This window comes from Panthera tigris, chromosome D2, assembly GCF_018350195.1.
Source record: "Panthera tigris isolate Pti1 chromosome D2, P.tigris_Pti1_mat1.1, whole genome shotgun sequence".
NCBI classification, from domain to species: domain Eukaryota; kingdom Metazoa; phylum Chordata; class Mammalia; order Carnivora; family Felidae; genus Panthera; species Panthera tigris.
Genome location: NC_056670.1, coordinates 1,475,607 through 1,492,693, shown reverse-complemented (window position 1 = coordinate 1,492,693; position 17,087 = coordinate 1,475,607). Strand labels below are relative to the sequence as shown.

Here is a 17,087-nt window from a genome sequence, read left to right as displayed (position 1 = left end):
AAGAAAACTAGCAACCGCGCAGACCCTCGTCCGTCCGATTATTCTCGCTGTCGGTCTTGTTACCCAAGGGACTGCGGTCAGAAGCCCGGCAGAGACGCCCGTCTTGGGCGTCTGTCGGGCGGTGACCAGGTCCCGGGAACACTGAGGACCACCGCGTAGGCTGCTGCTCCTCCTCACGTTGGCAGAGGAACGTCAAGGCCCCTCTGCAAGGCTGTAAGGCTAGAACCGGACGTTAACCTGCTATCATTTCAAGCTTCAGCTGAAAAGCACAAAAAGAACTCCTTCACAGGCTCAGGAAACCTGGGAACTCTACTCCAAGCGCTTTGGGTTTCTAAAGTTCTTTTTTAGAAAATCAATAGCAATATCAGGCAGTACTACACGAAGAGAAATTTCCAAAGCATTTCTAGAATCCTCTATCTTTCAATAGAGAGCTTGATTTTAAGCTTAATGGGCAGGGGTCCCATTGATGCAAGGGATTGATTCTCCTTCCCATTGTTCATGAGGTCCTTTTATTTGTTTAAGAATATCACGACAGTGCGTCCATCAATTCAGAGAAAAAGGGTAAATATGCAAACTACAGTCCAGAAAAAGCTTCACTTTGTAAAAACATAAAAGAATATAATCTATGTTTTCACACTCTCTGGTCACTCTGTATATTTATGACTCATAAATCCTGTGTGGTTGCTCTAGTAAGGAAATCATTACTTTTATCATTATTCCAGGATCAACAGCAAGAAAGATACTATAGTAAAATAAAAGAGAGTCTACAAACTAAAGTCAAGTTTGTTCATCTAAGCTTTGCCCTTCTCTTCACCAGTGACCACAATTGAAGCATTATCCAATTCCAATGTAAAAAAAATACAATTTTTGACTTAACGGTTTGAAGAATTAGGATAGTTCTGATACCCTTATGTAAAAAGATTCACAAATCTCTGGCCTAATCATCCTCTCCCCCTCCCCGGCCTTTCGTAATAAACCCAGACCCACAGGACATTTATCATTTAACCCAGATAAATGATTGTTGTTTTCAATGTTTATTTCTTTTTGAGAGAGAACAAGAGAGAACGCAAGTAGGGGGCAGGGAGAGAGGGAGACCCAAGAACCTGAAGGCTCAGCACTGTCAGTGCAGAGTCCAACGTGGGCTCAAACTCATGAACCGTGAGATCATGACCTGAGCCGAAGTCGGATGCTCAACAGACTGAGCCACCCAGGCACCCTACTGGGATTTATTCTTAAACCATGTCTGAGAGCCAAGAGATGTTGACTACCTCTATACTATCCCCTGCCTCACACCTCTATTCTTCCATTTCTTCATGATCAAACGAAGACTAATTTATGTAAGAGACTATAAGACTGTAATATGATTTCTACTAACTGCCAGAAGATAACAACAGTCTCACTTGTTAACTGACCATCCTGTTCTCTGGTGTTCTTTCTCTAGAACCTTCAACACTGCATTTGTTACTGCTTAAAAGAGATGTGGTATAAAGATAAAAAGGTATGCACATGCAATGACCAGAACTTTCAAACATAGCTTTGGCACACAGAAATTTTTAATTTGTCTATAGGTATCAGCTGAATTCTATTTTTTCATATTGAACTATTTCTGTTTCTACTTTAACACAGCAACTAAGTAAATTCAATTTTGAAGGACTAACCACTATTTTATGGAACTGTCTGATAGTCTTTTGTAATACTATTTTTTTATTTGAGCATACAGAATTTTTTTGAGAAATTTCAGCTAATTTAAAACTTGAATTTCATGAAATGAAACTTATATTTTAAAGTATATTTTCATTTTAAATGGTATAATGTTTGAAAATGGTAGAAAAATATATAGAAAAAACTTAAAATGTGTTCATAACCATCCCAACCAGAAATGATAATTTTAAATGATCTCTTTTCTTGACATATTTATCCATTTGCATTTGTGGCACAAAGCTGGAAATACGTTAAATACACATTTTTGAAAGTGGCTAATTTCATTTGATAAAATATCATGCTCTCATATAATTACTTTCTAAACCTTGTTTTAGTGACTGACATTAAATTTATATGGCCGTACCAGAATTTTTGTTAACTATCATCTATTTTTAGGCATTCGGTTTGTTTTCAAGTTTCTACCTTAAAAAATAATACTGCAACTTCCAGTTTCCAGTTCCTCATGTAAGGAGCTCGATTAGCTAACAAGGAATCAGAAGCCAAACAGATGGAAAATCAACAACTATTTCAGATCTCTAGGAGAGGGCAGGAACAGGCAAACTATTCCCCCAAGACTAGAGAAAGAGAGGTGACTACATACAGTCAAGGTAAGATTATTGGAGCAGAGACTCATGACCAGAAACCATCCAGGGAACTAGTGCCAGAGTAGACAAACCCGAACTCTAACCAGCAGACTGCTGGAGTTCAGGGTGGACAACATTAAAGCTCCTAGGAACTCAGTCACAGAGAGGCCCTCACGATATTGGAGCTATTGCGCAATATAGCAGGTGGCAGGATTCCAGTCAGATATACAACAGTTAATCCCTTTGCTACGTGTCAGAAATTAACAAGTGGAATTTGAAATTAAAAACGCAGCATCATTTACATTAGCACCATAAAGTGAAATCCTTAGGTATAAATCTAGCAACATAGGTACAAGACCTTTATGAGGAAAACTACAAAACTCTGATGGATGAAATCAAAGAACCAAATGAAGGAAGAGATATTCTATGTTCATGAACAGGAAGAGTCAGTATTGTCAAGATGTCAATTCTCTTCCCAACTTGATCTATAGAGTCAATGCAATAGAACCAAAATTCTAGCAAGTTATTTTTTTTCCATTCTCATGGGGACAAGCAATGTCTCCCCTTTTATTAAGTTTTTATTTTTTAAATTTATTTTAATATAATGTATTGTCAAGTTAGCTAACATAGAGCTCTTGCTTTTGGGGGTAGATTCCTGTGATTCATCGCTTACATACAACACCCAGTGCTCATCCCAACAAGTGCCCACCTCAATGCCCATCACCTGTTTTCCCCTCTTCCCCCGCCCCCACCATCAACCCTTAGTTTGTTCTCTGTATTTAAGAGTCTCTTCTGGTTTGCCTCCCTCTCTGTTTGAAACTGTTTTTTTCCCCTTCCATTCCCCTATGGTCTGCTGTTAAGTTTCTCGAGATCCACGTATGAGTGAAAACATATGGTATCTGTCTTTCACTCATGCTAAATGAAATAAGTCTAGCAAGTTATTTTGTAGAGAAGGACAAACCGATTCTAAAGGTTACACAGAGAGGTAAAAGACCCAGAATAGCCAACACAATACTGAAGGATAAGACTGATGCTGTATCTGAGTTCATCTTACCAAAAGGCTGCAGTAAGCAAGACAGTGTGGTACTGGCTATAGAACAAATACATCAACACAAGTGAACAGAAAGCCCAGAAATACACATTAATAAATATAGTCAAATGACCTTTGACAAAGGAGCAGAGGCAAGAAAACTCAGCAAAGATGGACTTTTCAGCAAATGGTACTGAACAGGTGGACATCCACATGCAAACAAACAAGCAAAAAGAATCTAGAAAAAGGCTTAACTTCTTTCACAAAAATGTATTCAAAATGGAGTACATCTCTAAATGTAGAATGTAAAACTATAACAGTCCTGGAAGATAGGAGAAAACCTAGATGATTTTAGACACGACAATGACTTTTTAGATACAACACCAAAGGCATGACCCATGAAGGAAATAATTGGTAGGCGAGATTTCATTAAAAAGTTCCGCGCTGTAAAAGACAATTTCAAGAAAATGAAACAACAAGACATAGACTGGGAGAAAATATTTGAAAAGAACACATCTGACAAAGGACCGTTTTCCAAAAAATACAAAGAACTCTTAAAACAACAATAAGGAAAGAGGAAAGAAAAAAAAAACAAGTTAAAAGACAGGCAAAAGATCGTAACAGACACCTCGCCGAAGAAGATACAAAGATGTCATATGAGCATATAAACAGGTGTTCCACATCATATGTCATCAGGGAAATGCAAATTAAAGCAACGAGATAGCACTTACACACCGATCACAATGGCGCAATCATCGAACACTGGCAGCAGCAAATGCCGGTGAGGATGTGAAGCAACAGGGACTCCCGTTCACTGCTGACGGGAATGCAAAATGGTGCAGCCACTTTGGAAGACAGAGTGTTCACCTGCTTCTAGCAAAACTAAACATGCTCTTACCACGTGATACAGCAATCATTCTCCTTGGCATTTTTCTAAAGGAGTTGAAAATTCATGTCCACATAAAAATCTGCATTATTCTTAACTGCCAACACTTGAAGCAACCAAGATGTCCTTCGGCAGGTGGAGGGTGCGCAAACTGTGGTCCCTCCAGACAGTGAAATATTACTCAGTGCTAAGACAGGATGAGCTATCAAGACAGGCAAAAGGATGGAAGGACTTTAAATGCATGTCGCTAAGGGAAACAAGCCAATCCGAAAAGGCAACCCACTGTATGACAATCTGGAAGAGGACAACTGGAGACAATAAAAAGGTCAGTGTTGACGCGCCTGGGTGGCTCAGTCAGTCAAGCCTCTGACTTCAGCTCAGAGCGTGATCTCACGGATGTGAGTTCGAGCCCCACATCGGGCTCTGTGCTGACGGCTCAGAGCCTGGAGCCTGCTTCAGATTCTCTCTGTCCTTCCCCCGCTCACACTCTGTCTCTCAAAAATAATAAATGTAAAACATTAAATAAAAAAAAAAGGTCAGTGTTTACCAAAGAGTGGGGGAGATTAAGAGTGATAAATAAGCAGAGCACAAGAGATTTTTAGGCTGTGAAAATACTCTGCATGACACCATAATGACAGATACATGACATTACACATTTTTCCAAACAGAATGATACCGAGAGTGAACCTTACTTAATACAAACTATGGACTTGAGTGCCCATGTGTTGCTGTCCCTTCATGAATTGTAATAAATGTACCATTCTGGTGGGACATGGTGATAATGGGGTAGGCTGGGCACGTGTAGGGGCTCAGCCTATGAGAGACCATTGTATCTTCCTTGCAAATTTGCTATGTCAACCTTACGCCGCTCTAAAAGTAATCGAGTCTTTAAACAGTAATAATGATGCCATAAATTTGATTTACATAAAATTGACTAAACTTGTCTGATATTTTGCTAGAGTTGGATTATGGACTGAATTCTGTCCCCTCAAAATTCCTATATCAGAGCCCTAAAGCCCAGTGTCTCTGAATATGAGCGTATTTGGAGACCGGGCCTTTAAAGAGGTGATGAAGTTGCAATGAGGCCTTAACTAGGTGAGAGACCTAAACTGATCTGACTGGTATCTTTACAAGAAGAAGAAATTTGGAAACGTAAAGAAGAGACACCGGGGATGCATGTACACAGAGGAAAATCCACGTGAGGACACGTGGGAAGGCAGACACCTTCGATCCAAGGACAGAAGCCTCAGAAGAAACCGAACCTGACGACACTTAGCCTCCAGAACTGTAAGGAACACAAATTTCCACTGCTGAAGCCACAAGGTCTGCGGTGTTCTCTTTAGGCAGCCCTACCAAACAGGTGTCTTTCCGGAAGTGGTACCACCGCACCAAGCCCGTAAACTTACGACACCCTGGACACCGCTGCCATTTCGCTTGAGAAAGAGTACGAAAATTCTTCTTCTTATTTTACATATTTATATGTAATGTAAATTTATAGCTACATTTAAATTATATAAACGCATAAATCATACCCAAGCAAAATACATGAATACATTTATATATTAATAAATTTACATTTACTATTACTTAATACTATTTTATCACGTGCTCACAAAAACATTTGCTTATGTGTTTAAAAGACAAAGGCAGGAAGGAAAGGAGGGAGAGAGGGAGGCAGGAACAGCAGTGCTTTAAAAATAACTTCTGACTATAAACAGAGTCAGATATCTATTAGGTAAGATTCTATCTGTCATCTGATACCTTTGTACCCTACTTATAATTTAGCCCAAGGCAATGTATTTTCTATTAATAAAAGTATGAAATAACTACGGGTTACTTGTATACAGAACACAGGGCAAGGAGTGACACAGATTCCCCTTCCTCATGACTACAATCTACAGAACTTGCAGAGAACAAGGGACAAGTGACAAATGTTATGTGACCCTTTGGCAGGAATATCAGGAGGTGATCAAGTGAGACTCACCTAGTTTAATGATGACCAGAGGTAAATAAGCATATAAAAAATGGCTCACTTTTTACCACACTAAACCATGAGTTGTCCTTTCCCAACACTGTGAGAATTTGAACAATTATCACACCTGCATTTTGTGCAAAACCCTATGATCCGAAGCAGTGAAGTACTGGAGAAAGGGGGAAAAAGTAGCCGAGAAGACAACCTTAAAGTTAGAAAAGATTTTTGGGAATATAAACAGACTGAATTTTTACAGTACAATGGCTGCAATTATTTCTCATTTTCTTCCTACGTTTATCAAATGTCATTGCTTTAATAATTTACACGAAACCTGGCAGGTAACTGCTATGCCGGCAATGTAACACAATCTCTAATTTTACAAAATCAATAATAGAATGGACATATTTAAATGAGTCTTTCAATTTCAAGAGCTTTGCTTGAGGGAGCATCTTTTTAATTCAAAAACTGATAAAAGCCGTTAATATATGTAATATGGGGAAAATGAGTCTGTGTTACCAGAAGATGCCACGCTACTATTAACAAACAGAAGTCCTAAGGCACGGTAAGTATACGATCTGGGGTTGCTTCGCAGATTGTGATAAGGCAATCAATTTTTATTTTTAGGTGACAACTGTACTTAAAGAGTAAGAATTCTATGTTATTTTTATCATTTTAATAAAGGCGAAACAAGGTTTCAATCACAAATACTCATTTACAGTAGTATTTGACATAACTTCATTCGTTTTAATTCTACGCTAACAGGACAGAACTGTACCAACAGTCTTTTCTTCAACTCAGAATACGTTCATACTAGAGCTATGTATGAAGTACCATTTATAGCTATACAGAAAATTTGTGTGCTTTATCAACGTGCAGCAAACATTTTTACATGAAATACTTTTACACAAAAAAGGGCCCCATAAACAAAATAATTTGGAACATTCTGGACTGAAGCAGTTAACCAATGTGTTTTCCCTTGAAGGAATTCTCAGAACCATTAATATGTCAAAATGCACTGGAAATCTCCAAGAAAGGTACAGACTCGTCAGTATTTGCCAGAGGTCAGACTGATGATGTTAATAACTATAAACCAGATTTTGGCTCTAGCCCCTTTTAATTTACTTTATTGCTGTTAAACACCTATACACACAAAGCTAAAACTGCGTTCTACTGACGCTACGTAGGAAGTGACTCTAAATTCTCGCCATTTGGTTTTCATCTCCACCGTCACTATTTTGGCTCTGGCCCTACGTATCGATGCGCTATACGGCAGCCCTGCAAACATCCTCATCGCACCGAAACCAACTCTTCCCACAAGTTCTGTTTCTAAAATCAGATCTCGGGAGGCTGTGAGACGTTCAAGGATGTCTCAGTATGGCGGCTGGCATCGCGGAACGTGGCCTCTATCACCTTCAGCAGAGGCATCCCCCCAGACTCTGCCTGGCCAACCCCACACTTGGTCCCTCGTGCTCGCTCACGAGTCCCGAAGTACACCCCGAACTTCCGTGCCTTTGTGCTGCCACTCTGAAACCCCACGGCCTCACGTGTGTCCTCGGATTTCAAGGGTTAGCTGACATGGAACCCTCTGACGTCTTCGTTTTTATCCCGCCCTTTAAATCAAGTTTTACGACTTGATTCCCGTGTGGTAGTTTACATTTACATTTATCATAAAAAGAACCACAGAGGCGCAGGCATCTCCTGGTACGCTGTAGGAGGGTAACAGCCAGCAGACAGGATATCTAGGGAAACGACGTTTTGTGAACGTCCGGTTTGTGCTCGACTATACTTCAATAATAATAAAAAAGGCTTTCTCAGAGGACGAGCCTCAAAATGATGTAAAATACAGAAATGAAAGGCACCCAGCTCATTACGAATTTTTCCTAATTCTGTTACAAGAATACACCCTTGTTCTTCACGTTTAGTTGCACCTACTGTCGTCTCACGCTGAGATGCGAGGCTGTCCACCACAAGGCAAACCGGCCGCACGACTGGAGTGGGGGTCTGGGCCTGGACGGGGCTGAAGAGCAAACGAGTGTGGAGGTATAACCCTGCTGGTCTGGTCATTTACCGGGTGCTTACTGTGTGCGGGGCAACCCGCTACGCACTTGTATTTACGATCACGTGTGTGAGGCCCCGGGAGACACGGAGGCACTAATACAAGATGAAGTCAGGGGCCGTAACACTTAGGTCCTACATGCACACAGCCACACAGACCGCAAGCTTTCGCCACGTCAGACACTATGCCGAAGCCAGCGACACGAAAATGAGTAAGTAATTCCAAACTTCACGGAGCACAGAAGCTAATGCTACGTGCAGGCTGTTGTCTAAGGGTCCGTGAAAAATGCTGTGAATGACTACAGAAGCTGTTCCGGGTCGTATGTCCTCACAAAAGTGCGTCGATGCCCCAAACCCCAGTTCCTCATAATGCGGCCTGACTTGGCAACAAGGTAGTTGCCCGTGTAATCACCTAAATTAAGATGAGGTCCTACTGGAGTACGTGGCCTCCTAACCCAACACGACTGGCATCCTCATGACAGGAGAAACACAGAAATGCACACGAGGGGAAACCATGTGACAACGAGACAGAAACTGAAGGGCTGCATCTGCAAGCCAAGAAAGATCAAGGATTTCCAGAAAACCACCAGAGGCCGGAAAGAGGCAAAGCATTCTCGCCTACAGCTTTCGGAGGGAGCAGGACCCTGCCCACACTTTCATCTCAGACTTCAAGCGTCCACAACTGTGAGACAAAAAATTCTGTTGTTTTAAGCACTCGTTTTGGGGCACTTTATAAAGGCAGTCCTAGAAAACATACCCTAAGCTCACATAAGGATAACATACAATTTCCGTATTTGAGCTAGCTTGGGAATTAGCACTCAAAGGAGCAGGTATTAGTTCTCCACGGAAAATGGACATTCTGGTCAGAAAACAGGTGGACAGCAGTTTGTAGAACAAGTCATTAATTTACATGACCAAGATCTGTTCACCTAGATCTTAAAATCAGTCCTTATTTTCTGCCCAGAGCAACTCTCCCAATGCCTCTGAGCTTCGGTTCGGAAAAGACCACCTGGCCCCGGACGTAAAGAACTTCTCTGTGCCTTCGGGCGCCCGTCAGTCATTTTCAGGCAATCTAGCGTTCACAATGACGTTATTACAGTAATTGACTTTAACGATTTTCTCTCTCATGTTATCACAATCTCATTGGTTACTGACGCACATTATTCCCTTTAACTGCATCATTATACAGCAAACAGAAATTAGTCTGGGCACTAAACGGCATATTTATTTTCAAGGACTCAATACCATGCAACGGCTCTGTCAGTAATTATGTATCGAAGGTTCGGCAGATCAAAATACTCAGCAGTTGAACAATTAAGTCCTGTGTTAGAAATCTTCCCCCCAAATGCCTACTTCCACACCTACATCTCCAGCATCCTTGAAATATGTGGGTCAGTTCAGTTTTACTCTGCCTTTTTGTTTGGTTGGAAGTGCCTTTGTTTGCACTTCCTCTCTCCCAAAATCTGTTTTCCTGTACAGGAAATCCGGTGCTTGTTTCACCCCTAATGGGTAAGCACGTTTTAAAGGAAGCCTCTAACAGGAGGACAGAATGAAGATGTGTATATAGGTCTCCAGGAGGTAAGCCATTTTCTCTTTTTATCAAGAGATTCCAGGGGATCAGTCCATTTCAGAAAATGATACGCTCCTCAATTTTTTAACATTTTTAGTTTAATAATCTAACATTTGAGAAATGCCATTGTCAACACTGTTCACTGCTTTTGATTATCTGGCAGATATATTTAGCCGAGTTGCAAATCTTCGTGCTTTCCCTCCTCAAATATTCACATTGATCCGTACCAGTGATAACCATTCATAGCAATGAGAATTTCAATAGCACGTTTTCTTTCCTACGGTTTCCGCTGTACGAGAATATCTAAAAACTGTTGCATGAGATTCAATCTGCAGAAGGTTAACAGCTTTTCTGCTTTCCAGACTAAAAAGCCTTCATTTTCTTTACCTTGCCACTAAGCAATGCAAGCACATATGGTAAGTGTTCATGGGCTCTGATTGCTTCATGGCTTTTATACGATTCTTATATCCAATTGACATTTCGTGTTATTTTTCCTTCTTATTTATACTTTATATTAACCTTTTGATTTTCAGTTTCTGTGGTTTGGTTTTGTTTTTTTTAGAAATTTGCTTACATTATTGGACAGTGTTAGTATGCCTCATTTCTCAGTTCTTAAACCATCAGGTAACCATGATGCAAGAGGTCCAAAAATATTTAAATAGTATCATAACAGCATCCATTTTGGAATGACATCTTACACCATCTTGCTTAAAACTGTCAACTATTCGTTCATCTCCCTTAAAGTGTCAAAGGTGAAATTAGGACTTACCATAGCGGAGTAAAGGCAGAACTGAAAACATGTTATTTGTTTCCGTCCAATCATGGCATGAAGAAAAAGGCCTTCCCTTGCCTAATTTCTGGCTCTTGCTTCTAGCACTTCAATTTTGCCCTTTCTAGAATTTACATAAATGGAATCAAACCGCATTCGGTGACTTCTATCCGGATTCCTTCTCTCATCACATTGCTTAGGCATACCTCTATTTTGTTGCACGTATCAGTACATTATTCCTTCCTATTGTGGAGTAGCAATCACCATCTGATGGATACTAGCATTACTGCAAGTTTCAGTTTCCTTAGCTTTTTCCTGGACTATTAAAGCAGAAGCTTAAATTGTTGAGTTGAGTCTCTCTTACGTCATAAGCATTTATTACTACGGATGAGCATCTCCCACAAATTTGAGTGTTTGCCTTTAATTTTCTTTGTTATGAATATTTTTAAATTTTCATTATCAACATTTTATCACGGTTTATTTAGAATGAAATTGTTTCGTCTCCTAACATTTAAGGATTTTCCCAGTTTTCTTTTTGTTACTGATTTCTAATTTAATTCCACTAGGATCAGAGAATATATATGGTATGATTTAATTCTTTTGATACACTGCCCCTTGGTCTATGGCCTAGAGTATGTCCCCTTGCAGTATCTTTTCTGAGTATAGTAGCAAAGAATTCGCATAATGCTGCTATAGGCTGGAGTTTTCTGTAACTACAAGGTTATCACACCTGAGCATATTTTCCATCATTATTATTTCTGATTAGCCATCAACGTGTTTTTTAAGTTGAGAGAGGTTTGTGAATTTAGTTTGGGAGTTAGCCATTTTTTTTCCAGTTCCATCGCTTTCTATCTTACACATTTTGAATCTCCATGATTAGCTGCGTACTAAGTTATGCTACTAGGTTCTCTTGCAGAATTAACCCACTTATCATTATAAAATGAAGCTTTTTCTCCCTTGCTGTGAAATGTACACTGGTTGATCCTAATATAAACACTATTGCTTTCTTCCTGCTATTAGCTGGCTTATCTTTTCCCACCCTTTGCCCTTTCATTTCCCTCTGCAATATTTTTTAAAATGCATCGGTTGTAAACAGTACATGTTTGGATCTTGTTTTACCCAATGTGAACAATATTTTAATATGAATATTTAATCAATTTATATTTTATGTAAGTATATTTATCATGGGATTTAAATTTACCAGATTGCTGTCTTCTATTTTCTATTACTTATTTTGTTTTCCTTTTGTTCTGTTTACATGTTTTCCAACTTATGCTAATCTAAAATTATTTTTAGCACCTCTATTATGGTACAATTGACGTAACATAAATCACATTTATTAAAAGTGAACACTCTGAAGAACACCTGGGTGACTCAGTCGGTTAAGTGTCCGACTTCGGCTCAGGTCGTAATCTCGTGGTTCGTGGATTCAAACCCTGCATCCGGCTCTGTGCTGACAGCTCAGAGCCTGGAGCTTGCTTCGGATTCTGTGTCTCCCTCTCTCTCTGCCCCTCCCCCGCTCATGCTCTCTCTCAAAAATAAACATTAAAAAAAAGTGAACCTGAGCACTCTTAACATACCTAAATACCCAGGAAGTCACTGCCATAATCAATAAGCTAAACATATCCAGCACCCCCAGGTTTTCCTTGTTCTCTTTTGTAGTCCAACCTCTGGTTCCTCCCGGCCTTAGCACTCTAACCTCAGGAGAGCACCAATCTGCCTTTCATCAGTATAGATTAGCCTAGCTTTTCTATAATCTTATGTAAATGCAACCATGCCTTTTTTGAATCACTGAATTTTTATGATTCCATTTTATCTGCATTACTGGCTTGTTAGCTATACCTCTGTGTTTCTGTGTTCACTTATTGTGGTCATCACACAGTTGAATCCATCATTGTGAACCTTCAGATAATGTTATATTACCTTATACAAAGCGCAAGAAACATGATAGTGCATTTCCTTCTCGCCCTTTGTAATATTTTACATCCACGTCATTTATGTGGCCACAATGTATTGACATTCCATGTAAGTTAAACATCAAACTATTCTAAAACAATTAAAATTATGAAAATGAAACGCTTATAACTGCCGTATGTTTGTTGTTTCCTTCATTTGCATAGATCCGAATTTTCACCTGGTATCATCTTCCTTCTGTCTGAATTTCATTTGGTGTTGATCTACCGGTAAATCCTTTCTACATTTCTATTTATGAATTAACTAAGCACCAATCTGTATTCATTTAAAAAAAAAGGAAAATGACACTACTCTTTTCTTTCAGTACTTGAAAGATATAAATTCATTGTCTTGTAGCTGCACTGCTTCTGACAAATCCAATGTCATTCTTTAGCTGTAATGTTTCCTCTTCAAAAATTTTTCTTCGTCATCACTGGTTTTCAACAAATTGATGGTAACACGCATCGGTGTGACATTCTCCATGCTTCTTTTTTCAGGGCTTCTTTCAGCATTTTGGATTTGTGGGTTTACGGTCTTCATAAAAGTACACAAATCTGTGAGTGCTATTTCTTCCAATGCTTTTCCTTCAGCCCCTCAGAAGCTAACCACACAGATATCAGACCATGTGCTATGTTCCTGCAGCTCATTGATGCTGTCTCTTCTGGTATCTTTTCAGTTTTCATTTTGGCTTTCTATTATTTTTTTTGTTATTTTGGGGGGGAGGCGGGCAGAGAAAGAGGGAGAGAGAGAATCCCAGGCAGGCCCCACACCCAGTGCGGAACACAACGCAGAGGGATTAATCTCACAACCCTGGGATCATGACCTGAGCTGAAATTATGAGTCCCACGCTGAGCCAACTGAGCCACCCAGGCACACCTCTGTGTTTCATTGTGGTTTAGTTTCTAACGGTGTATCTTCAAGTTCCCTAAACTTCTTTTTTTAATTTAAATTGTTTAATCTGCTTTTAATCCCCTACAATGTATTTTCATTAAGAGTAGTGCACTTTTCATTTCTAGCAGTTTGGGTTGGGTTGTTTTTATACGTGTGAGTTCTCAATCATACTTAATGCTTTTCTCTACCTTCTTGAATATTTGAAGTATGTTTATAAAAAGAAACTTAATGTCCTTATTTAAAAGTTTTATCAGCTGAGTCCCTTCTAGTTCTGACTGATCTTTCTCCTGGTTATGAGTTATATTTTTCAATTTCTTGTATGCCTGAAAATGTTTGACCAGATAACATTTTTTTTAAATTTTAAGTGTGTGGGATTTTTTTCCTTTTTATAGTTCTATAATTTGATTTGGATTCTGTTCTGAGAAAGTTGTGTAGAATTACTTTGACCTTTTCAATTTTTGTTTTTAACCTTAACCTTGATTAGTGTGGACAAAACTTGATCAGTGTGGATCCAGAACAGTCTTTAGTCAATGGCCAATCTGCTATTTTTCTAAGGACTCTACCGATATATATTACTCTCCTAGGGGTTCCATAAAAACTACCACATCGTGGGTGACTTAAAACAGCAGAAACTTATTCTTTTACTCTTCTGGGAGATAAAAGTAAAAATTCAGGCATCATAAGGGCCATTATCTCTCTCCTGGCTTTTGACGATCAATGGCAATCCTTAGGCTTGTAGCTGCCTGACCCCAACTGTTTCCTCCACTGGCACATGGCTTTTTCCCGTCAGTGGTGTCTCTGTCCTCACATGACATTCTCCTCCCTTTGTGTGTCTGTGTGTCTCCTAAGGACACCTGTCATACTGAATTCAGAAACCCCTGTGCTCCGGTATGACCTCTTCCTTACTTATGTCCCATATTTGCATTGACCCTAGATCCAAAGAAGGTTACACGCACAGGTATCAGGGGTTAAGGCTTCAGCATAACTTTCTGAAGGACTCAATTCATTCCACTACATAGTTACGCCATGCATTAGGTCTTTGCACTCTGACGGATGTGATATACGGGTATGTCCTGTTCCTTTCTTTGCCGTTTAGCCTCGCACTGGCAGTTCATCGAAACACCTGCACGGATCAGTCCTCAGCTAAAGACTTTAGAAAACCCCTTGGCAAATCACCAGGGTTCTCGGCGCACCTTCCTTCCCTGTTCTACCGTGTCGCAAATTCTAGCTGCCTTGACTCCTGGAACTCCTCTGCTTCTCCGACTCAAGGAGGCGGCCAGGCTCCTTTTGGGTTCTCACTCTGTGTAACGCAGCCCCGAAACCTTTTCCCGAGCAGGAGTCCGGGACACTCCAAGAGACCAGCCCACTGATTTTTCCGATCTCTGCCTTGCTTCCGATACGCCACCTCCCGTTGTCCTCCGCTTCCCACCGGACGCTCAGCGAGTCCTGGACCATCCCTTCCCACCGCACACACCCCAAGTCACGTGGTATGCCCTGCAGGTGTCACATGGGCCCCGTCTGCCTTGCGCGGGGGGGAAAACCCCCATCTGCACTCACCTGAACCAGGCTGGGGGCTGGCCCCGGAGAGGGTTTCCGGAAGCAGGAGCCGAGAGCTCCGGGAGCCAGCGCATTCGCAGGGCAGAGGGCAGAGCCTTGAGCTTGTCCTTCGAGGCTGGTGGAACGAACAGGCAGCCGTGGTCGTGGGGACGAGCCCCAGACACGACGCAGCCGCAGGGAGGCACACCTGGCCCCAGGGGCGACGGGACGACGGCACACTCGGACGGCGCGGCCTTGCAGGGCAGTGGACCCGGCGGGGCCCCGGCGACGGGCAGGGGGGGCGGGGGGCGAGGAACAGCCCACCTCTGCCCCGGGCCCCTCAGCTCTGCCCTAGGGCGGCGCCCCCGCACTTTTCCGGGCCCTGCAGGTGCCTGCGGCGGGCACCAAGCCTTCGGGACGAGGAGGACTCCGTGGGCGAGCGCGAGGAGCCCGCGCGGGACGGGCCTGGCAGCTCCCGGCTTCCGCCCGGCCCGTCTCTGCTCCCAGGACCCCCTGCGGCCCACGTGGTCCGCGCCAGACTCGGAGGCCGCGAGAACAAAGGGGGCGTCGTTTGGAAGTGTGGCCCCCACACCGCTTCAGGCCCCGCGTCGCCATCGGCCGGCGCCCTGGCGCTCGGTCCCTGCCCGCCCCCTCCCTGTCCCCACGGGGACCCGCACTGACGCCACACACCCGACCACACGCGGCTCTCCTGAGCGCCCAGCCGCCCTCGGTGCGCCCACGTGGGGCAGGCCCCCCGCCGCCTGGCGCCCCCGCAGCGGGTGTGTCCCTGGAGGATGTCATGGGTTGTCCAGCTCCCGTGTCCCTGCCCAGACGCCCTCAGCTCCTGTTTCCTGCATTTTTCTTTGTTTAAGGCCAGAGGCACCCCTGTACCTCTTCCAGAACCATCGGTCAGTTGTAAAGACATTTCTTTAATTTTTTTTTTCCTATGGCTTTTAAGCGGATTTATTATTAAACTTACATTTTGAATGATCTGTGATCAGTGCAAGTAAATGTCTTCTATGGTTTCATGAGATTTCCTTTAATAATTGCTGTGCAAGTTTATTAAAAATAGATGTATGTACCCGTTTCATGTGTTATACGCCACTATTTGGTGCAGAAGGTATTTAAATACTACTTTGTAAAAATATTAATAAAAGAATGCAATGTGGTCACATGGTGATTATTTATGAAATCTTTACCAATGTAATTCTTTACCCCAGTATATTTAACATAATGAAATTGACTAAATTAATTAGAAATTTTCCTATTTACCAACAGTAAAATGCTAGTAACATGCTTTCTATCTAGAACGTAAATTCAGTGAATCCTCTGTCACATAAGCATCTCGCCGTGATACTGGCAATGAATGTAACAGGCTTCGATAGTCATGCATATATGGCTGAGCAATATGTATTAAAGGATAAATTGGTAATAAATATGAGTTGGTCAGATACATTGATAGTATTGAAATACATACCTGTAAATGTATACTATCTGTTTGTAATCCCATTAAAACATGGGAAATTATTTTGTTGATAAGACTTTTCACCCAATAAGACAAATTTCACCACATCCACTGCAAAAATGCCAACGCAAAATATATTTAAAAAATGTTTTATTTTAGAGACAGAGCGTGAGCTGGGGAGGGGCAGAAGGGGAGAGAGAAAATCCAAAGAAGTCTCCATGCTCAGTGTGGAGCCAGATGTGGGTAATCATGACCTGTGATCATGACCTGAGCCATGACCTCAACCCTGTGATCATGACCTGAGCCAAAACCAAGAGTCATCGCTCAACGGACTGAGCACCCAGACGCCCAGAAAAATAATTTTTACAAGTAAAATATATAGACCTCATGGTGTGATGATTTACTTTTATTTCACATGCAGTGCTAATAAACTTGGATATTTGGTTTTCCACATTTCACTATATTTAAGAGAGCTAGCTCACTGAAATCGCAGGGGAATGGAAGAATTAAAACGTGGGTTCTTAAAGCAAAACAGACTAAAATGCGACCTAACTTTGGTACAAGAATGCCGATGTGATTTGAATTTTTCGGCATAGCATGAGTCGGCATTACTCATATCACTCTCCAAGGCATCACTTACTTTATCACGGGTACAAAAGAATGCTACAAAATTAG

At 41.5% G+C, this 17,087-nt stretch overlaps 1 protein-coding gene across 1 annotated transcript in view; it reads right to left on the bottom strand.

Annotated features, from left to right (window-relative positions):
• Nucleotides 1–15,872, bottom strand: part of LOC122232050 (basic proline-rich protein-like) — a 192,098-nt gene extending 176,226 nt beyond the window's left edge. Inside the window, exons 1-2 of the mRNA XM_042961062.1 lie at nt 15,540–15,872; nt 14,969–15,486 (exon numbers count right to left, since the gene is read on the bottom strand). Of these exons, the coding sequence (XP_042816996.1) occupies nt 14,969–15,486; nt 15,540–15,872 (851 nt within the window). The remainder of the gene's footprint in view (nt 1–14,968; nt 15,487–15,539) is intronic.
• Between the last annotated feature and the right edge of the window lie 1,215 nt (nt 15,873–17,087).